At 38.0% G+C, this 27,105-nt stretch overlaps 1 protein-coding gene across 2 annotated transcripts; it reads right to left on the reverse strand.

Annotated features, from left to right (window-relative positions):
• Nucleotides 1-1,192: 1,192 nt before the first annotated feature.
• Nucleotides 1,193-27,105, reverse strand: LOC132153061 (serine/threonine-protein phosphatase 2A regulatory subunit B'' subunit beta-like). 2 transcript variants are annotated; one of them, XM_059562220.1, is made up of 14 exons: nucleotides 26,685-27,105; nucleotides 7,005-7,193; nucleotides 6,384-6,487; nucleotides 5,597-5,699; nucleotides 4,644-4,718; nucleotides 4,336-4,422; nucleotides 4,003-4,159; nucleotides 3,552-3,600; nucleotides 3,344-3,433; nucleotides 2,825-3,000; nucleotides 2,550-2,668; nucleotides 2,362-2,468; nucleotides 2,070-2,114; nucleotides 1,412-1,549 (listed from the first exon to the last, which is right to left on the reverse strand). In XM_059562220.1, the coding sequence occupies exons 1-13, from the start codon at nucleotides 27,039-27,041 to the stop codon at nucleotides 2,096-2,098; spliced, it is 1,632 nt and encodes a 543-aa protein (XP_059418203.1). In that variant the 5' UTR covers nucleotides 27,042-27,105; the 3' UTR covers nucleotides 1,412-1,549; nucleotides 2,070-2,095. The 2 variants fall into 2 exon arrangements, with proteins under 2 accessions (XP_059418202.1, XP_059418203.1); XM_059562219.1 differs by lacking the exon at nucleotides 2,070-2,114 and having other exon boundaries at nucleotides 1,193-1,549.

A 27,105-nucleotide genomic window follows, 5' to 3' on the forward strand; every position in this document is an offset into this window, starting at 1 on the left:
TCCAACAAGCTCCACTGAGCGAAGAGCTGCTGACCAGCAGCCTCATGTCTGCTAGAGGTCCGAGGAGAAGCGTTGAAGTGTACTGTATGTGGATATTGTAGATATTGATGTTTAATGTTGTAGTTCACATCTGTAATCATGGATCTGTTTTTTTTGTATTTACTGTCTTGTGAGTGAGTTATGGTAAAAGACAGCATTTGAACATGTGCACTACATAATGTCCTGTATATGAAAATTGTGCCATTTAAAATGATCATGATCATATTCAGATCTAATAAGGTGGTGCTGAAATACTTGTAAAGAATGTAAATTCATGGCGCCTTGCCATTGCATATATTTTTGCACCTGTGTGGGCTTAAAAAGACAGAATGATGCACTTTCAAACCTTTTGTAAAACACAAATTCACGGCTAACTGTAGCACAAAAAGAAGATTTTACAATTCGGACCTTAAATCGTTTTTCATATCGGTTTCTATTTTCTGCCCAGTGTACTTTCAGAAAACAAATACACATATGTTGTTGCACACTGCTGAATCATAACAGTGTTTACTCGGGTATTCAAATAAGCTACATGTGTTGTATACTACTCCATAAATGTCTCAAATGAATTTGCCTTACAGAAACTTAAATGTCATTTTTAATTAAATGGCAATAACATCCTGCAGTGAATGTGTGAAACTTTATTAAAACCTAATACTTTATTGAACTCTTTAAGACGGATGGAAAAGTTCATTTTTACAATAATAAAAGCACATTGTTATAAAGCACTTCTATAGAAATGATAGAGACATGATTTGTTGAAAACATTTAGCTGGACTAAAGCTTAAAGGTTTAGAACAAATGAGGCAAACAACAAACACATTTATAAATACATTGTAATTTAGAAACACTTCTTACACAGACAGTAAAATGTCAGTCTAATCACTGCATTATTTCATATTAATGTGACCCTCAAACGCATAAGGCAAGTCAACAGAGCTCCATGAGAAATAAACCATCCATGAAATCAAGCTAAAATCACTTTGGTGAATCTCTGGAATGTCTTATTAGCCAATTCTGTGCATACAAATATTTAAATGTTTATATAAAGAGTGCATATTTAATATTTCAAGTGTACTGGATTGATTCCAGTGTAGCTGTTTGAAACCTACAGCAGCTACATTTGTTTCAGAAACAAAGAGACTGGGCCAGACAAAGAGACTGGGCCAGCACAATCGGTCTTGCTACACAGAGCCTCGCCAGACTGCTGGTTTACTGTCTGGTATCCAGCGGCTGGGGGAGCATATCTGTACACCCTCAAGCCTTGGTTAGCTGAGCTATGTGGCATCAGTAGTGGAGAGCAGGATTGGTCCGCTTCCTGTTCTACACACTAGCAGACTAGCCTTTATTGTGTTGTGTTGTTGGTTGTCATTCGAAATCGTCCTCATATTCATATTCATCCAGGTCCAGGTTACAGTGAGGGTTGGGGAGCTCAAAGAGATGTCTCTTCTCGTTGCGCAGGTCAAAAGCACATGTTACGTGATCAACTGGGTCTAGAACATGGTCATAGCTGACAAGAAAGAAAGAAATTGCACATTGAATTAAAAAAATGACAGAATGTACAGAGACCAGCCCATTCGATTTTAATATTTTGCAATAGTCTTGTGGTATTTTATGCAAATAATCAATTACTCGTGCCATCACTCTATTCAATTATATCATTCACAATACTTGGGAAGAGCAGTTCATACCTTTATAAAATAATTTATAAGATACACAGTCTTGTACTTTGATTGGAAAATAAACATTTTATGAAAATTGGAGAAAGGATATTCACATGGAGAAACTACATATGGGAAAAAAACACTTCCAAAACCAACTGGAGGGCAAAAAAGTTAAGGAACTGACATGTGAATGCATGCCACTGAAAATACACCTGACAATACTGGAGTTTGCCGAAACTGTGAAACAGGTTAATCTGTTATCTGATGAGCAAATGTAGAGGTGTTTTACAGTGACCAGGTGAAGCCATGAGGAACAGAAGTGGTGAGAACAGAAGGAACCACAACTCTGCACCTACAGTGTCTTACCTGTTTCAAGTCTACTCATTCTGTCATTAGAAGTCTGTGCTGATCCTAAAAGCGTCACATAATACCTCATCAGCCCTCTGATTACTGATTCAGTGCAGTGACAATGCAGCAATGACAAAGTAGACTGATGTTACTATAAATGCTGCATGAGGTGAAGTGCTAGCTGAGCCTAGACAAGAGTTAAGAGAGATTGCTCGCAGCTGAAGTTTAGTGAAGTTAGCTCATCTATGATGCTGTACAGTGATAATATTGTGGTCTGTGGGCAGTTCAACTGTGAGGCACGCAGTCTTACCCATCGTTGTACTGCTCGTTCACAGCTTCCTCCGCTACCAAGTTATCATACTCCTCTGCAGCATATCTCTCCCAGTCAGAAATCTCCTGTCCCATTGTTTCAGCATCCTATAAAATTGCCACCAGTTCGATTACAACATCAAAGTAACCAAAACAGCCATAAAATGATACAAATCTGTTATTCTTTACCCGTGCAGCCAGTAAGGGATCCCTCTGTTCATGGTCTAGATACTTCTCAATGTTGAAGAACGTGTCAAAGAAAATATGGGAAAGTTTACATCTCTTCAAGTCCCTAAGAGTGATCATTCCTGACAAAAAAGTAAACACATTACAGGTGATTTTACTGTTTTGCTCACTTTTGATAGGATAGGAGGATGTGTGTGATTGCTCATCTGCCATCATTCTGAAGTAGTCAAACTCTAAAATACCAAGGAAGTTCAATCCAACACATTAAGCAATAATACCTGAGATTTCTGGCTTAACCATATCAAACATTTGGCACAGGCAGTCCTCGAAAGGCAGGGGTTCAATGGCCATGGCCTCAAGTTTCTGACACTGCTCCTTGTAGAAGTACTGCAGCTCATACATGGACAGAACTCCATCTCCATCCAGGTCCATACAGCGAAACCAGTACTCTATGCTACACAATCAACAAGAAATCGTTACTATACACTGATTTCTAGGGCTGCAACAAGAATTAAAGAAATGGATTATGTAAATAGTACTGTAAAAATGAATGCAATTAAATGTCTGAAAATGTTATTCATTCAAAGTTACATTGATTTATCTGTTTTTATAGCCATTAATATTTCCATTGAAGAACATGGGCGAAATAATCATGTTAATGTTCCATTTTATCGGGAGACTAAGATCAAAGAATAAATAATAGTTGATGATTGCAGTCATCTTGTCAAAAACTCACTAAACCATTTTGGAACATCTAAAAGCTATAAATGTAGATGAAGGAAGGCATTTTCAGTTACCTGGTCTCAGTCTTTTTGTCCTCTTCAGATATGAGGAACCATACAAAGTCAACGTAGCTCAGTCTGCACTCTTTGTGAACCTTTCTGTCCCTGAGCATCAGAGTATAATTAACCACTGCGCTCATAACATCTATAACAAAATTATACATGACACGCAAGCTTTCAAAATTTGAGAGGAGAAAAATGCCTGAAAAATGAGAGATGGTACCTGGTTACAGCTCCTGAGAATATTCTCTCAATCATTCGGTGGGACACGGCTGTCAAAGAGAGCAGAAAAATCACATCACAGTCTTATCCTTTATTAAAAAAAAAAAAAAAGATTAAAATGGGTAATAATTTGGAGTCAAAGGTTGTAAATATTGTAATTTGCAAGCGCAAGACAGTGATTTAATATCCTTATTTTATCATTTTAAAAGACACGATTATTGACCCAGCCTGAAAGGAGATAAAATAATTAGTGCGCCAGACATGCCGTCATACTAGAGGAAATTGATGTTAAAATTTCCCCACACTTCATTCAACATACTGAACTCATTCTACAGCAAACAGAAACATATGCAGTCAAGTGCTGCTGGATGGGATATGTAATGTCAGCCAATCGTTAAACAGCATTTCAGAAGAGTGTGATGGTCTTAAGGGCGCAGTGGGTGCACAGGTACCTTGATCATTATGTCGCATCAGGTCTCTCTGGTCTATGTACAAGTCGTGATCTGTGTCCAGCTCCCAGAACTTACAGTAGATGACATAGAAATGTTCATATGAGAAGAACTCTGTCAACTGGTTAATCTCTTCCTCTTCTTCCAGTAGTGCCACATTCTGTTGGCAAACATTTTCACCATTACACCACAGAAAAGCTTAGTCACCTAAATTGTAGATAGGACAGCCTGATTGAGAAAAATCAGCATGATGAATTCCAAAACAACTTAATTTTCGAGAAAATCATATTAAGTCTGTCCACTGCAGTCCGAGATATAGACTCATAACATATTTACCTGTAGAAAACTACTTCTCCTGAGTTCTGAGCATGTTATTTTTCCAGTCCATGAGCGGTTTACATTATAAAATATCCTCTGGAGCACCTGTTGGCAGAAAAAGCACCTTGTTGAATATCAGGTTAATTTAAGCAATTCAACAAGACAAAGTTGATCTGTAAATTGTCCTGAAAACATATATATATATACACACATGCACACAAACACAGTCGGTTCAGGTTATTTGAGGCTTTAGTTAATGGTGCAAATCCATGCTTAATATACAAAAAGCATTTCAATTACTAGAAAAAATACAGATAATTCCTTACAGTGGTAATGTAGCGTGAGTGAAAGTCTGAAGCCTCCTTTAGAAATGCCAGACCTGTATGTGAATTCACCACATCCTTAAGAAAAAAAAAAGGTATAACAATGATTCACATACCAATATAACATCAAAGTCAGCACATAATAACTGACACGACTTACAGGAAAAGAAAAGAAGGCAATGTTAAATCCATTTGTTCAAAGAGGCTCTGGATTAGATTACAGAGAAAAGGCAAATAATTTCAGTCTGTCCACTTGCAGAGGCTAATACATTGGTATAAGACGCATGGAGATGTTACAGGTATTAAACATCTAAGAACAAATGGGTGATTTTAAGGCCAAGTCCAGTTTTTAGCTTTTTTACAGTTTCAGCCAGTCTAACTCTCTGCACACATATGGCCTGCTGACTTTTCCATCTAGTGCATTTTTTAGCAGAGAAACAAAGATTTTACTCATGCATGTTTCATAGTCAAAGACTGGTATATATGTGTAAAAGATGATATATTAGGGAAACTTATTTTGGGGGAGGTGCGTGACTCTTTGACCCTTCCCCATGTGAAATTAAACAATAGAAAAACACATAAATCACTGCTGTAAAGGAGCAGACGGGAACAGGCCAATCTACTCCATAACAATACTTTTTTCATTCATCAAAACGGTCAAAGCAATTGCTAAAGCTACACAATACAAATTAAAGTGCGGACGCCAGAATACATCTTCTCCACTGTGCATGGCCAATCCTGCCAGTGAATATAAATGACATGTCCATCACTGAACTCAAAGAATGCACTTCTGCACACAATCATTTTAGAACATTCAGCGTCACAAAATTTTGAAAGGACATAAAAAAAAGGAATGGTAGCAAATAATATAATGCTGAAATCATCAATGCTCAGTGCATTTTGACCTGTGTGTGTCTGTGTTCTCAGTGGTAGGTCTCTATTCCAGAACTGTGCACCTGCAGGAATGGAATAAAGTCCTCTTGTTCCAAATAACTGCAGCCTGGCTTGGCCAGAAGGTGAAGAAATTTGGATGCATCATCATGACAGGACTGAAGCACTCTGTGGAGAGGAAACAGATGGTTTCAGGTTCCCTTTCACCCTTTCAAAGAGCAATATAGTCTCCAAAACCCTTCACTTCGAATATGTGGCTTTGGATTAATGGAATCTACAAATGAGGCTCCAGAATTCACGCTCAGCCAGTTCTGACATACAATAATGGAGGAATAATGATTGTAAAACAAGAGTTTTCAAACTTTACACAGATTCAGGGACCCTCACCCAGATGCTCAGCCAAACCAGGAACTCACAGTTTTCTCCAGAACAGTAATAACCTCATTAAAAATATTTACATACATGTATTTCTAGACATGGTACATTAATAATATAGAAGGTAACAATGTTCTTATTTATTATATTTTATGGAAAATCCACTTCATATCATATTCATGTACTGTATCTGTAGAATCACTGCCACTCAGTTAGAAAATATAGTATGTATGAGTATACAAGACAGCCAAAAAAAAACCCAAAACAATGACAAAGTAATGTAGGGCCACATAAAAAAAACAAAAGTTTTGTCATATAAAATAATTAATCAAATAACAATAAACTCCAAAATCATACAAAGAGCTCACTGCACTTTAGCCCTTGATAAGAGGACATTCATATACTAAAAAACAACACGTGCAGCCATTGAACCCGGCTGATATTAATGTAAAAGGGCACTGTGAACTATTGTCTTACTTTCGCCACATTGCCACGAACTTGTAAACAGACACGTATCCCCTCCTGTCTCCTCCGGCAGCATGGAACAATGGAGCTTTCCAATAGAGTGGGCACTCGCAAGCCTGCAAGAAGACAAAAGAGTCACACTGAAATTAATGCAACCTCAGGGTGACAAAATAGATCTAGATGTAATGAATTTCAAAATGAATGTTATATTTCTATCTTAACAAATAAGCACCAAACAGACAATAAAGTTTTGAGATCTGAATGTTACAGCAGAGTTAAGAAATAAAATGCAACACTACAATCATTCTCTCTTAAATGGGCAATTTAGCTCAATCAGAGGTTAAGTGCTTGGCCATTATGAGTACATCTTTAACAAGTGCTGTAGAAACTATAAATGGGGCCAAATTAGCAATGATTATGTTTATAAATCTTTCTGTTTAAGTTCCTGAAACCCGACATTTACCTAAACGTTTCTCTTTAGGACAAGTGATTCAACATATAAACAGCGATGATATTTTTTCACTGGTTAAAGGAAAAGTAAAACTTTCAAACATGTAAACAGTTCTAAGTTAGTTACACAAAATGAGCGATCTGCAGAGGGGATAAAGGTGGCATGTAACAAACCACACTTACCTTGGCAACTAGCCCCATGTCTTTAATAGTGACTTTTTCATCAGGAAATTGAGAAAATATTTTTTCTATCGTGGAAATAAGATTGTCTATGTTGATGTTGGCTTGGGGCTGTCCTTGAGGGAAGTAGAACTTTGGAATGCTTTCACTTAAAGCTGGCGTAACAGACTCCTCTTTCTTAGTCTGCGCCTGCTGAAAAAGACAGAAATAATAACCAATATAGCTGCAAGCAGCAATTACGGGGCCAAGCACTGCAGCGGCAAATTTAGGAGCTAAGCATGGCATGGAGCATCACACAAAGTCCAACAATGAGCAATTAAACCAATTTTAGGATGATTGTAATTGAAATGGCTGAAAAATAATAAATACAACCAGTTGGTAGTAATAAGATTACATGGCCTATCACTTTTGACCAACAGGTGGCACTGTAATCAAATAATTTTGGTGTGTTCTGTCTAAGATGACAATAACACACACAAAGTTTGGTGTCAATATGATAAAGCATTGCAAAGATACAACTTGAAGTGTCATTCTGGCATCATGGCTCGAATTCGTTGCTGTGGTATACGAATATAGGTTTGTTCGAGTTCGAAAAAGAAGCTTTTCAACATAAATCAAAATGGCGAACCGGAAGTTCAGCTTAATCTGACATATGTCATATCTATGTTGTCGGCATAAACCAGGGAATATTTTGAGACCAGTTTCATTACAATAGGCTAAAGCATTAAAAAGTTATTAGCATTTTTAAAAGTGTAATTATTCATGGTTAATGAACGGTTTATTCCTATTGACCAATAGGTGGTGCTGTTACCAAATTTATGTGGCATAGTCAGTGTGAGGTGTGGATGACACATACAAAGTTTGGTGCAAATATGTCAAATCATTGCAGAGATACAGCCTCAAATGCATTTGGCACCCTTCCAGCAAATTCGTTGATGCGCTAAATGAGAACCGTTTCGTATATCGACACGAAATCCATAACTTTTTGCCAGCATGGTCTGAAGATAATCCACGTCAAATTTGGTGAAAAATCGGACTAGCGGTCTAGGAGGAGTTCGAAAAAGTAAGTTTTTAACATTTATCAAAATGGCGGACAGGAAGTATGGCCAATTTTCGCATAATTGGTATCGATGCTCTTGGTATGACCCAGAGAATATAGAGAGATTAATTTTATTTAAATAGTCTAATTTACTCAAAAGTTATTAGCATTTATTTGATATTTCATTATAACTTTTGACCACAAGGTGGCGCCGCCACCAAACTTTGAGTACCTTCAGGGCATGGAGCCGAACATTTTTGTAATTATTTTCGTAACGATACGGGAATGCGTTAAAAAAATACAGCATTTTAAAGCATAATTCAAAATGGCCGACGCCTAAAATGGCTGACACGGGAAAATTGGATATCATTCGACTCGACATGACCCACCGAATCTAAAGAGAAGTTATAAGCAAAAATATGCATTTTTCATATCTCCTGACCACTAGGTGGCACTGCGTCGAAACACTGCAGGTAGGCTCAGGACATGCTTGTTATAACAAACACCAAGTTTGGTCTCAATATGCCAAACCGTTGCCGAGATATAGCCTCACATGCATTTTTGCGTGCTTTTTGTCAAATTTGTTTACATGTCATTTGACAACGGTTGGACGAATCAACTTGAATTCCATAACTTCTTGCCAGCATGGTCTGAAGATGATATGAGCCAATTTTCGTGAAGATCGAACTAACCGTCTAGGACGAGTTCGAAAAGTAGGTTTTTCAAAAAATATAAAATTGCGAAAAAACTAAACCTTGAATTTTGGGGTTCATTCGAATTGGCATGAGCCAAGGATTCAGAGGAAAAAAGAATTTCCATTTTCTGGCTTACGGTTCAAAAGTTATTAGCATACAAACATTGAACGTTTGGACAAGTGGTGGCGCTAGAGAGAAGGAGTTAGAGACTTCAAATTTGCTATAGTTAATGTTGGGACTGTCCTCTATCAGTGTGCCAAATTATACAACTTTCCCGCAATCGGTTCTATGGGCTGCCATAGACTTGCGGCGGAAGAAGAAGAAGAATAATAAATATAGCTGCAAGCAGCAATTACGGGGCCAAGCACTCCAGCGGAAAGTTGAGGAGCTAAGCATGGCGTGGAGCATCACACGAAATGCAACAATGAGCAAAAACAGCAATTTTTGGATGATTGTAATTGAAATGGCTGAAAAATCATAAATACAACCACTAGTAAAATGAGTAAATGGCTTATCACTTTTGACCAACAGGTGGCGCTGTAATCAAATCAATTTTGTGTGTTCTGTGTGAGATGACAATAACGCACAAAAAGTTTGGTGTCAAAATGCCAAAGCATTGCAGAGATGCAGCTTGAAGTGTCATTTTGGCATCATGCCTTAAATTCGTTGCGGTGGTACGCGAAAACGGTTTTGTCTATCGACACAAAATCCATAACATTTTGTCAGCACAGTCTGAAGATCATCTGATTCAATTTTGGTGAAAATCGGACCTACGGTTGATGAGGAGTTTGAAAAAGTAGGTTTTCAACAAAAATCAAAATGAAGGACAGGAAGTTCAGCTTACCCTGGAATATTTGGTATATTTGTTGTCGGCATAAGCCATGGAATATTTTGAGACCAAATTTATTGCATTTGGCTAATGCAATAAAAAGTTATTAGCATTTTAATAAGTCTAATAATTAACCATTAATGAATGGTTTATTGCTCTTGACCAATAGGTGGCGCTGTTACCAAATTGATGTGGAATGGTCAGTGTGAGGTGACAATAACAGATACAAAGTTTGGTGCAAATATGTCAAAGCATTGCAGAGATACAGCCTCAAATGCATTTTGGCACTCTTCCAGCAAATTCGTTGATGCGCTAAATGAGAACTGTTTCGTATATCGACACGAAATCCATAACTTTTGGCCAGCTTGGTCTGAAGATGATCCGAGTCAAATTTGGTGAAAATCGGACTAAAGGTCTAGGAGGAGTTCGAAAAAGTAGGTTTTCAACATTAATCAAAATGGCGGACAGGAAGTATGGCCAATTTTCGCATAATTGGTATCAATGCTCTCGGCATGATCCAGAGAATATAGGGAGACTCTTTTAATTTTAATAGTCTAATTTATTCAAAAGTTATTAGCATTTTTGTGATATTTCATTATAACTCTTGACCACAAGGTGGCGCTGCCACCAAACTTTTTGAGTACCTTCAGGGCACGGAGATGAATATTTTTGTAATTATTTTCGTAACGATACGATGCTGCGGTTAAAAAAATACAGCATTTTAAAACATAATTCAAAATGGCCGACGCCTAAAATGGCTGATATGGGAAAATTGGATATCATACGACTCGACATGACGCACTGAATCTAAAGAGACCAGTGATTTTTTTTTTGTGATTTTTGGCCAAACCATTCAGAAGTTATAAGCCAAAATATGCATTTTTCATATCTCCTGACCACTAGGTGGCGCTGCGTCGAAACACTGCAGGTAGTCTCAGGTCATGGTTACTATAACACACACCAAGTTTGGTCTCAATATGCCAAACCGTTGCCGAGATATAGCCTCACATGCATTTTTGCGTGCTTTTCGTCAAATTTGTTCACGTGTCATTCGAGAACGGTTGGACAAATCAACTTGAATTCCATAACTTTTTGCCTTCATGGTCTGAAGATGATCTGAGCCAATTTTTGTGGCAATCGGACTAACCGTCTAGGACGAGTTCGAAAAAGTAGGTTTTTCAAATAATTGAAAATAGCGAAAAAACTAAACCTTGCGATTTTTGAATTTTGGGGTTCATTCGACTTGGCATGAGCCAAGGATTCAGAGGAAAAAAGAATTTCCATTTTCTGGCTTACGGTTCAAAAGTTATTAGCATACAAACATTGAAAGTTTGGACAAGTGGTGGCGCTAGAGAGTAGGAGTTAGAGACTTCAAATTTGCTATAGTTAATGTTGGGACTTTCCTCTATCAGTGTGCCAAATTATACAACTTTCCCGCAATCGGTTCTATGGGCTGCCATAGACTTGCGGCGGAAGATGAAGAAGAATAATAACGCCAACGATTACAATAGGTGCCTACGCACCTTCGGTGCTTGGCCCCTAATAACGCCAACGAAAACAATAGGTGCCTACGCACCTTCGGTGCTTGGCCCCTAATAAGAACCGGAACAATTACAATAGGGTCCTACGCACCTTCGGTGCTTGGCCCCTAATAAGAACGCCAAAGATTTCAATAGGGTCCTACACACCTTCGGTGCTTGGCCCCTAAAAAAAAAAATATAGCTGCAAGCAGCAATAACGGGGCCAAGCACTACAGAACCAAGCTTCAGACGAACGGCAGGAATGAGTAATTAAAACCGTTTTAAGATTATTTTAGGCAAAATGGCTTGAAAACAATAAACACAACAACGAGTAATATGATTTACTGGCTTATCACGTGTAACCAATAGGTGGCGCTGTTACCAAATTAGTTTGGAATGGTCAGTGTGAGGTGACAATGACACATACAAAGTTTGGTGCAAAAATGTCAAAGCTTTGCTGAGATACAGCCTCTAATGCATGTTGGCATCCTTCCAGTAAATTCGTTGATGCGCTAAATGAGAACCGTTTCGTATATCGACACGAAATCCATATCTTTTAGGTGGCTCAGTCTGAATATGATATGATTCAATTTTGGTGAAAATCGGACCTACGGTTGATGAGGAGTTAGAAAAAGTAGGTTTTGACTGAAACTAAGATGGCGGACAGGAAGTCTGGCCAAATAAGGAAAACTTGGTATCTATGTTCTCGGCTTGACCCAAAGAATCTATTAAAACCAGCAGCATTTCAATAGCCAGATTTATTCAAAAGTTATTGGCCTTTTTGGAAATTTTGTTATAACTTTTGACCACTAGGTGGCGCTGTTTCGAAATATTTTGAGTACCTTCAGGAGATGGTGTTGTTGGCACATTCTGAGTTTCGTAATATTACACCAATGCATTTGTTTAGTATAGCATTTTATTTCACAAAACTGTATTGAAGTCAATGGGAATTTCATGTTTTGTTCTATTATAGCGCCACCAAGAGGCTCAGTCCCACCATTTTTTTAATGTGTCCTCAGAGTGAGCCCATACATATGTGGGTCAAGTTTGGTGAAAATATCTCAATTCACTTCAGAGTTATAGACATTTATATGAAAAATCACGTAAAAAATGACTGACTCTTGACTTTGATTGAATTTTACTACCCCTTACTATCAATATTTTGACATTTGGGCATTAGCAAATAGCTATCGACCTATGTTTCCGAACTTCTGACGGTGGTTTCGTCTTGATCAGACAAGCGGTTTCGAAGATATAGCCAAATGTTTTTTAAGCTCTAAAACACAACGCTACACAAACCGTAAGGCGAAACCTAGCATGTTTGATATCGTAGGACTCGGTAAGGTTTCAGGAGTCTAATTTGATGAGTCTCATGAAAATAAGTCGACCACACCCAGAGTTATAAGCATTTAAAAAAAGATGATCACCACTAGGTGGCGCTGTTTCGAAACTTCTCACGCTCCTTCAGGACATTGTGCTGATGACCCATACCATGTTTCGTAACAATCTGTTGATGCGTACTTAAAATACAGCATTTTAGCACAAAATTCAAAATGGCTGACAGTCAAAATGGCCGAAATGGTAAAATTGGATATCAGTCGACTTGGCATCTTGCCCTGAATCTAACAAGACCAATTTTATGATTTTTGGACAAACTGTTTAGAAGTTATAAGCAAAAATAGCTAATTTTCATATCTCCGGACCAGTAGGTGGCGCTGCGCTGAAACGCAGCAAGTAGCCTCAGGTCATGCTTGTTATGACATGTACCAGGTTTGGTCTGAATACGATAAATCGTTACAACCGTTTTTGTAAGCGTTACCTAAAATTTGTTTGAGCGTTTATCGAAAACGGTTTGACGAATCAATTTGATTTGCATAACTTTTGGTCAGCACTGACTGAAGATGATCTGGTTCAATTTCGGTGATCGGACAAACCGTCTAGGACAAGTTCGAAAAAGTAGGTTTTTCAAAAAATTCAAAATGGCGTCCATCTTTTTATGACGGAAAAGGACTTCATAGGGTGCAATCGACATGAGCTCAGAAATCAGAGGAAAAAAGAATTTTGTTGATTGGCCTTACGGTTAAAAAGTTATTAACAAAATTAAAGTGAAATTTTGGACAGTTGGTGGCGCTAGAGGGAATGTCTTAGACACACCAAAATTGGTGTAATTAATGTTGGCACTGTCCTCTATCAGAATGTCAAACAACTTTCCCGCAATCGGTTCTATGGGCTGCCATAGACTCCTGTTGGAAAAAGGAAGAATAATAATAATAAGAACGGGAACAGACACAATAGGGTCCTACGCACCTTCGGTGCTTGGCCCCTAATTAGTCACAAGACTCATCATAGGAGAGATGTACGGTTGCTCAGAAAATTGCCCCTCAATTAGCATTTCACACTAACGGCTTAATTAAGTCACCTCAAAGTGTGTAAAACACACAATTTAAGACAATTCTGACATTTTTTGGGAGATTTTTGTTCCATGTGATTGCTGTATCTGTGACATGAAGGATAAGAAATGTTAACGTGGATAATGGTTTGAAACATGAGAAGTCACTCATTTATGACATCAAATGAACAAATTTAAAAAAACAAAATGAGGGTAAGCCCTTTTTGTTTAGTATTTTAAATTTGTTCAGTTTTCCTTAGGGTTTGTAGGCTTAGTACATGATGTACATAACTTTTGGCTGGGTCTAGAAGAAGAGGAACAATTAGAGGCAAATTTTGATGTTGGCTTGACAAAGTCTTGTCTGAAATGTTTATTAAGTTTAAAAAGCTTTGAAAATTGTAGAACAGGCTTTATGACCCAGAGTTTGGTAGATGAAGAGTTACATAAAAAAAAAAAAACACGAGGGGATTTTGAGCAAACTTTACCTTAATGTGCACAACAACTGTATGATGGCTTTATCAAATGACAGAACGTCCTTCATGCCCAATGTTTTGTGGTTAAATTCCTCATATTAGTGATTTTCCAAAGGCTCAGCTTCCCACAGTAACTTAAAACCTTAACTATTTGAGTGTCAGGTTGCAGCTGTGAAGATCTTGACCCCCTAGAACTTCCATACAGAGGGGAAAAAAACTTAAAGCACCCATTTGGCTATTCTATATTAGACAAATACATGGACACGTAGGCTACAGCCAACATGACCTTCTGTGCTGTTGTTTTATCCTGACAGATGAAAATATTTTTTACAGCAAGGCAATGAATTATGTGACAATATTTGGTTATTGTGATAGGAAGCGGACAGGGGTGCGCGATTCCACAATTGTTTATTTTGGACCGTTAAAATGTCTCCATGATTTGCCTTTTAAGAAATATTTCACTTAAATGCTGCAGCACACGTTCGATCAAGTTACAGGCAGTTCTGTTGCTTCTGTCTCAATATACAACACAACATACATTCACATCAAATGTTAACTCACGGGACACTGAACATATTTGTAAATCACAAAAGTACATTATTAGCATGTGCTTTAAAGTCTTGTCGGTTAAACATTTCATTTGCTTGTTGTTCTGATGTGTGCTTTTTCTGAGCGCATACACCTCAAGCATATGCAAACTAAAAAGGGCCTGTCCCAGGGCTCGACATTAAGCTTTGACGTGCTTTTCCTTTGAAAGTGAAAAAAAGTGAAAAAGTGACGTGACATTCAGCCAAGTATGGTGACCCGTACTCAGAATTCGTGCTCTGCATTTAATCCATCCAAAGTGCACACACACAGCAGTGAACACACACACACTGTTAACACACACCTGGAGCAGTGGGCAGCCATTTATGCTACGGTGTCCGGGGAGCAGTTGGGGGTTCTGTGCCTTGCTCAAGGGCACCTAAGTCATGATATTGCCGGCCCGAGATTCGAACCCACAACCCTAGGGTTAGGAGTCAAACTCTCTAACCAGTAGACCACGACTTCCCGTAAACTTGTAACATAACGTAAACTCATTCACTTGTCCGAGTTACTTTTATGGGCGGAATTCTTTTTTTTTTTTGGCACAAATGCAGGTTCAAGCAAAAAAAAAAAAAGAAAAACAAATTGTCTTTTAACTGCAAAAAGTAAAACAATGCCGTTTTATTGTGAAATAATTTAACTAATATAGGGCTGTAACTAATGATTATTTTCATAATCAAGTAATCTACTAATTATTTTGACAACTGAGTAATCTGATACTTTTTATTAACACAAACAGACCAAAGTGAAAACAAGGTTTTAGTATGACTATTTATACATAAACTAACAATGAGGCAATAGTAGTTGACTCAAATAAAAGATAAAACCCAAAAAATTACATGATTGTATTGAAGAACACTGTTAAAATACATGTACTACTATGCATATACATAATATGAACATAAACTTATTTTGAAATCGCAATGTACAATACATGGCATATTAAGACATAGGTTGATGTATTCTCCTGTGTTGGCAAAGGTTTATAAATGATTTACATTACAAATCTAGTGAGATAATGCACACTGTTTTCCAGAAGAACATTAATAAAAATTCACAGCATATACAGAGGAAGAGTTTAGCTCCTTTCTCACATACAGTCTTCATTAGTAAATTACCGGTAAGTTACCATTAATAGATAATGTGTTACAGGACCTTTTTCAAAAATCCTAGCAAATTTGTTCTGGCAATCATATTGTTCTTATGGAGGTGGCATGATTACTCTGAACTGTTTACAAAGCTCCGCTGCTTTATAATTAGCTTTTCTATGTAAATATACACTAGATGGGCAGCTTTGACCACTGGGCCTCGCAGCTTTTTCAACATGTCATGCTTCTCCATTAATCAGGGCTGCGACTCTGCAATTGGATACTATTATGTGCGTCTCCTGTTTATAAGAGCAACACATTCTGATTGGCTAGTAATGTTAGTTTGGTTGAGAGTAAAAGCGGTGCTTCTCCCATACCACTGGTAGGCGAATTCCTGGACTCGAAAGTGATATCAATCAACAAGCTTTAAGCCTTTCAAATGTAATTTATTCTGAAGCAATAGTCTCATCAGTGCTTTATCAGTTATTACTTTAATCAACATTTGATATTTGCCTTAAACTGCTTGCTGTTACATGGTTACACTGCTGCTGTTTAACTTTATGAAGGACAGTATTTTCCTAACCTGATTAAATGTACATGTCACCATTTATGTTGATTTCTTAAATTTGATCAATATATTAAGTTAGAATATATAACAGTATATATATAACAGTATTAGCACAATCAGACATGAATTATAACTTGATTATTCAATCAAGTTATAATTCATGTCTGATTGTGCTAATACTGTCAAAAACACAATACTAAACATTCTGCCACTTATCATTAAAAGGATGGTTTATCCCAAAATCTTAATTCTGTCATTATATATTCACTCTAGTGTTGTCCCAACATTGGATTTCTTTCTTTCTTGTGCTGAACACAAAAGAAGATAATTTGAAGAATGTGGGTAACCAAACAGTTGCTGGTCCCCATTGACTTTGATAGTTAAAAAAAAAAAAAAAAATACTATGGAAGTCACTGGGGACCAGCAACTGTATGGTTACCCACATTCTTTAAAATAACATTTATGGTCAACATAATAAAGAAACTAATTCAGGTTTAAAACAACTTGAGAGTGAGTAAACGATGACAATTTTCATTATTGGGTGAACTGTCCCTTTAATGTTAAAAAAACTAGAAAAATCTGAGAATAATCACTGCTCTTGACTGAAGAACTTCAATTTAAATAAGAATTAATGCAAAATTTATACGGTGAAGTGTATATAATGTTTTATTTGTTCATTCAATTACTTGAATGCTACTGCTAAATAGAAAATAAAATAGACTGCATTCACAAAAACATTCAATTCTACAGAATAGGGGTGGGATGATAAATCGATGTGCCAATTAATCACAATATTTCCAGCAGCAATACATTATTGATACTCTGGCACAAAGTATCCATATTTCTTTAAACATACAAAAGATCTAAATTCATACCTACACTGCGGCTGTTTACCACATTGGCTTACCGGAGCGGCAGTACCTCCAGACTTTTGTGGTGGTGCTTCCCAGATTGCGGATGGTCAGATTAACGGAAATTAATGGTAATTCACAGCGAAGAAGAAATATAAGCATAATGAAAGACCAACAACAAATCAGAGATGCCGGGCAACTTATGTTTATGGAGATGAGAACTAAAAAACTGCCCTGAAAAAGCTATCAGTGTGGAATGTAGGCATCATCACGTTATCATTGCAGAGCACATTATAGGCCCTTTCACACTGCACGACCGACCCGGCATATTGCCGGAACATTGCCGAGTCGCCTCCTGTGTGAAAGCAACCACGTCCCAGGATTGATTCCGGCATTGAACCCGGGTCGGGGACCTAGTAACATTGCCGGGTTTAACCCGGGACGAGCGCTGTGTGAACAAAAGCCAGATCTAATGCAGTGTCGAAGTGATGACGCGCGTTATCGCGCGACTCTTGTACCAGCTGTTTTGAAGGAAGATCAACGTTCGCGATGAATAAATATGTGCAAACTCTAATGAAACAGAGATCAGTTTTTTCTTCACTTTCCGGGCTGACGCCGAGATCGTACGCTTGCTTCAGTGAAAGTATAACGTGCCTAACGTTCTCGACTCATACATTACACGTCACGCCCTGATGTCACGTGTCGTTACGGGATTTTTACGGGTTGTGTGTGAAAGCACGCACATATCCTGGGTAATCATTGGCAGTGTGAAAGTGCAAAATCTAGCGACCCGGGAACAATTGCCGGAACACTCTACCCGTGTATTTGCCGGAATGGCAGTGTGAAAGGGGCTATTGAGTCTGCAAGTAGCGTAACCCCTCCGCGCGGATCGCAGGTGGATTTCTCTCACTATATGAATGTGAGAGAGCAGCACCAGCGTGTCTAGTTTTGTCAACAAACTTTGAAATAACGAACTTGAGCATGCAAAAGAAGTGATGTGAATGGCTATGTTATGTGCGAGGCTCCGTTTTTATGATGAGAGGAAAGGTCGAGAAAACATTCCATATACATTTGGAAATGTACCAGGTTTTATATATATTATATTTAGCCTATATAAAGTTAAAAAGCAGTCAAGCGTGTTGGTTTACAAACAAAGAAAAGTGTAAGCTTTTAAGAAGTCCAAGAAGAAAATTATTAAATTTACTTTTTGATTTGATTTACAGAACTTTTTGTGCGGTTTTCTATCAGTTTGGACTTGAATAAAGAGAGAACTTCCACTTAACCTTTTCACAGGCATTTTGTTTTCATAGTTGGCCAGATATTGTGATGTATAGTTATAGGATTTTTTTGCAATATATCATTTATAGCAGAATAACTGTATTTGTGGTATTGACATATCGTGAGCCATGTATCGTGATACGTATCGTACCGAGAGGTAGCCTGCGATTCCCACCCCACTACAGAAATCAACAGTAAACACAAACTACTTTAGCGGCATTTTGCTGTTCCCAACATATTTTACCCAATTATTTTCTAAAACTTTGATTTAAAAAAAATCAAACCATGAATAAAACCTCCTTCAAATTAATATTGCTCTAGTCCAGGGGTGGGCAATTAATTTTGACAAGGGGCCACATGAGAAACCTGAATCGTGTCAGAGGGCCACACCAACAATAACACTTAATTCTGCTCAGCTTTCTTCCATTGTACAATTCCCTTAATTATATATTATGAATAGCTGGTACTGGTAATCAGTAGAATAAAACTAAAATAAAATTCTGTTTATATTAGGCTAAGTGAAATTGTGGTGCGTAGGTCAAATAATTTTGTGAGAAATGACATAACTTGTCCTAACGGCTGCTTCTCTGGTGGTGTAAAGTTTTGTAAAAAGTCCTTGTTGAGTGTGCAGTTTTGCTAGCAACGCATCAGACACACTTGCGCGCTCGTTTTCAGACAGATTTCTGTATTTATACTCGTGTTTAGTCGTGTAGTGCCGATTCAAATTGTAATCTTTTAACACAGCGACCTGTGTACCGCAAATCAAGCACACAGCGTTACCTTTAATTTCTGTGAAGAAGTACTTGGCAGTCCATGTCTTGTTAAAAACACGACATTCATTATCAACTTTCCTTTTCTTAGCGTGTGCTGACATTTTGAGGGTAACACCACTTGTTGCTATTCAACTTCACTGTCGCCTGGCAACAGAGCGCGAGCCTCCGCTTAGTGCGCGCGCATTCCGCGCAACACCCCAAACAGATCTTCGGATGCGGAGGCACGCGCGCGCTGTTAAGACGAATCTGCCCGAGCAGATGGATATTAGTTTTTTTATTACCTTCGCGCTCATGCGGACGCGTCAAGTTTGACTGCAGTATCTTCTATTCTATGCGCTTTATAATCCGGTGCACCTTATAGTGCGGAAAATACGATAGATATTTTTATAATCTATGTTGGGCCGGGGCCGGACAGGGACACACAAAGGGCCGGATGTGGCCCGCGGGCCGTAATATGCCCAGGTCTGCTCTAGTCTCTTGTAGGGATGTAAACGATTCATCGATTATCGGTTAATTGACGATAAGAGATGCAATTGATTAAGGCTGTCGATGGTCGATTAACCCATTTAATGTTGGGCTGTGTGCAGCTCATGCGTAGGACACGTGCAAGCGGTTGTGAGTGACGATGACGTATATAAATGCATCATCATTAATTCACAATGTACTAATTAAGCTTTTAATGTGATTTTAACTTTAAAAGTACATTTAAATAGAAACAACACAAAAGTTATTCAAGATGAAAAGAAATAGAAATGTAGTAACTAAGTCATTTCATAAGATTACTGCGCTTTGCAGGGCTGCAGGACACAGGACAGATAGACTATTCATTCCTACAACTTAATTCGTTCCTACGATTTATTAATTTGTGGCAATTGTCCATGTTTCATTCATTTTGTTCCCTAAATAACCCATGATTTAACTGAAATAAGGGAACAAATTAATAAATAGAATGAATTCTTAATTCATGAAATCTTTCATTCCCAAGAGATGCGATTAAAAGTGAGAAATAATAAAATAAACCTGCGAAATCTGAGGGTTAGACTGTGAACATTTAAGAAAAGAAACCAGCAAACCAGAACAAAGCCACATTAATGAAAGCTCTGGCTACATCCAGAGGCATGGTCATGATCTAACTTTTTCCTAACCCTGCGAAAAAGTATATTCTAGCAATTCAAACTTACATTGCAGTCTGTTCATTATCAAAATAAAAGTCAACTAAACATTTAAAAGGTTACTACACTAGTCAGTTTAAATAGACCAGTATACCGCTCCACTCTGCTGTTATGCCAATGACGTTTTTGCTCATTTGAAGAGGATCATCTTTTCTGTCTATGTGCGAATGTGTAAGTAGTTTACATTACAAATAATAGTTTAACATTCAAATACATTGCTAATATGGAAATATTTGGACAAAAACAGGTTTTGCTCAATGTCACGGCTATATTTACACATCTAATGGACACTAACATCACATCCACAGTGAGACTGACAGCAAAAGCATTAAGCAAGCAAGAACAGTCTGATGGCTTCACACAAAACATATAAGACAACCTGCCTGTCCTTGCTGAAAGGCTTTGAGCCTCTTCTTAAAGCGAGAGGGTAACACAAAGTCGCAGCCGCGTGCCAACAGTGCCAGCTCCTTCCTCAGGTCAGGTTCCTGGCGTAAAGAGATCTCCTTCCTTCTCATGCTGTTGTCTGCTAATGGAGCCAGTGTAGCAGACAGTATGCACTCTGGGGTCAGGATAATCTTGCTCAATGACTGTCACGCTACAGTACACTCCTCTGCCTGTCTTTATCAGAGCACCAGCTCTCTTAATGGTGAACTGCAGCTGCTCCCCTTAGCCATGCAGTAGCCTGAATCACAGCCCTGCCTGTTGCTCCATACATCCAATAGTGGCTTGCAGAGGTCATATAATCCTGTCCTGAAATGTCACTAGGGAGATAGGACAAGGGTGTTTGTGTGAGAGCGGCGGAGTTAGAGGGGGTGTGTATCTGCCCTTTTCCTTGTGCATTCCAATGCTCTCATAGAGGTTATGTAAAGAGACAAACCTGCTCACTTGGAACTCTGTGATTCAGTATCCAGGAGATACAGCAGCTACTAAGATTACAACACAACACAGCAGCTTGCTACAACACAGATTAACTGCAAAAGGATGCAACATTCTGACAGATTAAATCTACAAAAACAAGATCAGCTAGTAAAAAAAAAAGAAAAAAGTTTTCCCCCAAATTTTAATTCAGTCATCATTTACTTACCCTCAAGTTGTTTCAAAGTTGTGTGACTTTCTATTTTGTGTGGAATATAAAAGATTGAAAAATTCAGAATAAGACATTTTTTCCCCCATACAATAGAAGCCAATGGGTACCAATATTGTTTGGTTCTTAATGTTTTTCAAAACATCTTTTGTGTGCTGCAGAATAAAATCAGACAGGTTTGGAATGATATGAGGGTGATGTTTTTATGAATAAATTAATTCATCTGTTAACCATTTATATGCCCACGATCAGTTTAAATTCTGTATAGCAAAACTGCAGAACACGAAGCCTGAATTGGCCCTCTTTGAGAGGTGGAAAAAAAACCTACACAAGAATTACTGCTTGTTTTGTTTATTTTGCTTTCCAAGGCTACAGCTTCCAGCCATTCCATGGCTTATTATAGATGACAAGTCTTAGTTAGTAGCACAGCATAATAGTATAACTATTGAATTCAAAGAATGATGGCTGAAGCTGTTGAGGACTATTAAAAGACACAACACGCTCCATCTGAAAGCATGTGATGGAGATTTACTACTAATCACAGAACCAGCTTTACTGATGAGATCCGCATGGCAATCACATGCAATTTATTGTGCAGCCCTACTGTTTGGGCAATCCCAAGAAACAAATGTAATCTTCAGTCCTTTAACAAACATCCGCTCCCAGGTGTACTGCAACTACATCAATTCTCTCCAACTTTGTTGATCCAAAGAAACTTAGCCTCGGAGGCTGGGCATTGTGCATTAGAAAATCTCTTTCTTTTGCCCATTATTGTTTTCAAAACTAATCAGATTAATAAAAGCAGACTTTAGTGACAACTGATCTGTCATAATTGTGAGCGAATATGCACCGAAGGCTTGGAGCCAGAGCATCAAACAAAGTGGTGCAAAAATAACACCTGCCTGGCTTAAATAAGTATCTTTAGATGCTAGGTTATTGAGTCCACATTTTTTTCTCTTATTCCAGTAGAAAGAGTTCCCGTTGTCATCCAATGGCAGGATACTGCACACATTTGATAAGCCCAATTTTCTCAATAACTGCTTTTGAAGTCCTTTGACATCAGTCCATTAAAAAAAAAAATACAGAAAAACAACAAAAAGGGCCAAAGTAAACTTGTCAATATTTTTTTTTGTCATTTGGGTCTATTGGAAAGTTTTCTCGTAACAGCACTTTCCCCTCAATTTGGCTCAGTGTTTGTGCTATACGCAAAACAACTCTCCACTGTCAGAGTAGGCTGGTACTAACAGAACGAGAAAAAGATATTTCTGAACAAGAGGTGGCAGCTGTCTGTGCAGACAGTGCCAATTTCCAAACCAAGCTCTGTGTCCAGTCAGTAAAGCCAAGTGGTTGAAGAGAGGATGACCAGCAAGGCAAAAGTGAGGAGCACTAACAAACATGCTACAATTCATGTCCTGGAGGGAAGAAAAATATAAACACTATTGTGATAACTGTTCTGATAGGAGACTGTAAGAGTTATAAACTGCAATCAAGTCCAACCAAACTTCCAAATAAAAGTCAAAATGCCTTTGTAGCTGCATACCATTTGAACATAAGGACAGGAAGCAGAACCGAAACGAGACTATATCAAGGCAGAAATGCGTATCAAAGAACACAAAATGCTCTTGATTCCTAATAAAAAACTTGATTAGAAGAACTAACACTTCTGATAAAATGGATCCTTTTACTTACCAATGCTTTAAAAGGGAAGACATTAAACAGTAGGGATGGTACAAGCAGAAAACATTGTGCTCAAAAAAAAAAAGAGCACCACTGAACAAAACTGCAACCACTATGCTATAACTAACTACTGTTACTAAACTGCCTCTTTAGTATAAATATTTTTTCTATATTAATTTTAGAATATTAAAATATATAGAAAGAGAGGTAAAATTTAATTCACAAAGAAATATCAAACACTAAGTAGACAAGTTCTCCACCTCAGACAATAATGTAAATAAAATAAACAGATCCGTTATTTCTTTGATTAGCTTAGATTTTTCTAGGCAACATGCCTTAATGACCTCTCACCTTGCAACTGGGAGTCAAGCATGATGGACACAAATTTATTCTGATCATTAACAGCATCTGACCGAGTTTACACATACTGTATTAGACCATGGACAAATATGTAAACTGCCTATGAAGTGTAAGCCAAATTTCCAGTAGTTAATTCCTGCACAGTGGAACCAAGTCTATGTTTCCAGTGTCAAAGTTGGAACAGTTGTTCCGATGAGCATTAGCATGACATTAAAGGTACAATTTGTAAGATATTTGCAGTAAAATATCCCAAAACCACTAGGCAACTACTTTTAAATCATGAGAAAATTCCCATTCTAAACAGTGACACGGGGCAGTGCAGTCGTCTGTCAATGACGTTAGTTATCCTTTGTTACCGCCTTTACTGAAGTAGAAACCACATGACAACAGTGTCGTGGACAAATGCGGAAGTAGTGTCTAGCGTCCAGCAAACCACTAGCTTGCTTCAAGCATTTCCTTATTTACTTCTTCTTGCACGTTTTATGGTGGATTGTGTTACTTCTTTATGGAAAATAATTACTGCTTAAAGTCTGCCGCTGTTTCTGTCGACAAGGACAGCTCCCGTAAACGTAAGCGTATGGGCCAGCCAAACGACCCAAGAAGAGTTTGGGACAAGAGGAGTGAAAGAACGAGGATCAATATCGGTGTTGCATTTTCTAGATTGAGAGAGCTTCGCGACAAATTCATCTAGAAAGAGATGTCGATCTCGCTTGTGTTTTACTTGACAGGTGAGTTGTTTTTATTTGTATCTTTACAGAAAACATATGCTATTATAACGATCAACAAGATTAGTATTATGGGGTATACATGCCAAACGCGGGGCATCTCGTCTCTAGACCCGCGCGAGGACGCGTCTGATCCATAGTCTGATCGCGTCTTTGCATTGACTTTGTATGTAATCTACTCGTGCAAATCGTTGAACTCGCATTTGCTATGTATGCCTAATTATTGTGTTTGAATGTACACGAGTGTTTATATTTGTTGAACAAGTGGTAATCGTTTTCATATCATCTGACTAAACAGTAATTTGATAATTTTGGGTAGAAGACAACAAATCCCATCATTTTTTGATCCTTAGCTCCTTAGTAGTGTTGTCAAAAGACCCAGAAAGTCCGGTGGACGTCGGAGATGGAGGACCAACTCGTCGACCTGTGGCAACACCGTGAATGTTTGTCTCCACTTCTTTGACCATCGCCTATTCTTGTTTTTCTTATGTTTTTTCTCAGTTAAAAACAAAGCACAAACTATGGCCACTGCATCCTCTTCGTCTGCTATGATTGTTTACTCTGAAGTCACGTTTGATCTCGAGGGATTTTGCGAGATTTCCCGTCTGACCTGGGAATGCTCGGGAGTCAAATCGGTTCGTGTGTGATGTGTTGATTTTGCCGTGTGGCTGCACACCACACACTGTACAACCAAAACTGTTAGACCCGTGATTTTTTTATCGCCGTGTGTGGGGTCTCTCAGGTTTGGAAAATCGGCCGACAATTTTAAAATCGTCCCGTGTGAACCAGGCTTAAGGTTAACTAATGAGGTCTTACTGTAAAGTGATACCTATTGGTCTTTATAGTTCTTTTGCACTTTAATGTGTAAAACATTTAACTTTTATATATTTTTCTGTATTGCTTTGTTTTAAATGTTTAGTTATTTTTGTTATAAGAAAAAAAGTTATTTAACCTGTAATACTGTATTATGACTGTAAAATTTCAATACCGTGATAATACCGTATACCGTGATAAAAGCATGATCAATTAACCGCAACAGGAAAATTAGATACCGGCATATCCCTAATTATGGTAAAAACATAAAATACCCAACAAGAATCACACCGGTCAGATAATGTCCCTACTCATGATTTACATTCACTACAAACAGATTTCTTTTCCTCAAAATGCAACTTTATTTTTTATCCTTAAGGAAATCTTTCCTCAAGGTCTCCACAAATTTAGCATGTGACTGAAATAAGAATTTTCAATGACAAAATGTCAAAGAAAATGAACACTGTGCTGTGTCTACATTAAAGGAACTTCTAGCGTTTCACATCAGAAGCTAATTTTCTCTCATAATCTTTTTAATTTCCACAGGTGTATTGATGTTACTTCTGAATATAAGCATATAAGATAATATCAGCTTCCTCAATGACTGATTCTGACATCATGGAGACACTGCTTTAATGAAAGATATCCCTTCACAATCCAATTTAAGGGCTCTGAAACCTCAGTAGCAAAGTCATTCAGCATCGCTGGACAGCACATGATGACGGAGTCATTACTATTCCAGGGATTGACAGCATAGAGATTGGCCAACCTCTGGCCAGAGCAGGAGCCCTACATTTACTGACCAGATGCTGCAAATGCCATTTAGCATCCTCTTGTGGCTAAACTGAGGAAAAAGTAGTTTAACCCTCTCTCAGTTGTAAACTGTCTATTAATAAAGTGTATAGGATCATCATATGAGAGAGCATTTCTAGAAATTTTCTACAAAACTGTGCTAGAAAATCACTTTCAAATCAGTGGTTTCTATAATAATAGGAAAAAAATCGAAAGGTTGTGAGTTCGAGTCCCGGGCCGGCAGGAATTGTGGGTGGGGCGAGTGCATGTACAGTTCTCTCTCCACCTTCAATACCACGACTTAGGTGCCCTTGAGCAAGGCATCGAACCCCCAACTGCTCCCCGGGCGCCGCAGCATAAATGGCTGCCCACTGCTCCGGGTTTGTGCTCACAGTGTGTGTGTGTGTTCACTGCTCTGTGTGTGTGCACTTCGGATGGGTTAAATGCAGAGCACAAATTCTGAGTATGGGTCACCATACTTGGCTGAATGTCACTTCACTTTCACTTAGAAATGTATTTGCAAATGCTTTTTAGCACATGAAAAACTTATGGAAAAATAAAATAAATCTGGTTATGTTTGTATGTGTGATATGAGGGATTGATGGAACTGAGATTGTCTAATATGAAACATAACATAAAAGATTTCTTTAGAGCAATCAGGGTTCAACCGCGTAAGCTTTTTACGTGCATTTGCAACTAAAAATAGATGTGTGCAAAATGTATTTAGAAATCTATAAATAAAAAAATCTTTAAAAAATGTAGGCCAATAAATAATTACATGATTGTTAAATACAATTTAAGGGGAAAGTAATTTAAAATTGTAATTAAATTTTTGTATTTAAATAATTATTTTCCTTGTAAATGTCTCTCTTTATCAAGGAAAAATATTAATTCTTTGATAACTTTTATAATTTCTCATCCACATTTTTTTTTTTTAAATCAGGTCCCTGTAAAAAAGCACAGATGCTTTACCTTCTTAGTGCTGACAGAGTGTCGCAAGGCCCTCGCATTCACTCCAGCTCTGTTATTGCTGCCACTCGCAGATGGCAGGGTTGCTGAAGGAGGGCTGCACACAGCACCAAGGGCTGCAGTCATCCTCTCTGTCACATTATTCTTCGAGGTAATGTTGTTGTTGTTGTTGTTTTCTGTTAATACCAATGTGCTTGTGCCCTTGAAATCAGCGTGGCTTAGATCTATTTCTTCCCCGTTCTTGATTTTGTTGAGGTAGTCTTTTAGCATCGCCTGAGTACTTGGCTCACTCAACCAAAAGAGGAAGAGCTCGTCGACCTTCATTTTCAGGACAGGCTGAAGTGTTAGTGGTGATGCCATTTCTGGTTTGCCTCATGCAGCCAAGATCCTCCCAAAAAAGATCAAAATAACCTAAAAAATAAAG

This window comes from Carassius carassius, chromosome 11 (assembly GCF_963082965.1).
Source record: "Carassius carassius chromosome 11, fCarCar2.1, whole genome shotgun sequence".
NCBI classification, from domain to species: domain Eukaryota; kingdom Metazoa; phylum Chordata; class Actinopteri; order Cypriniformes; family Cyprinidae; genus Carassius; species Carassius carassius.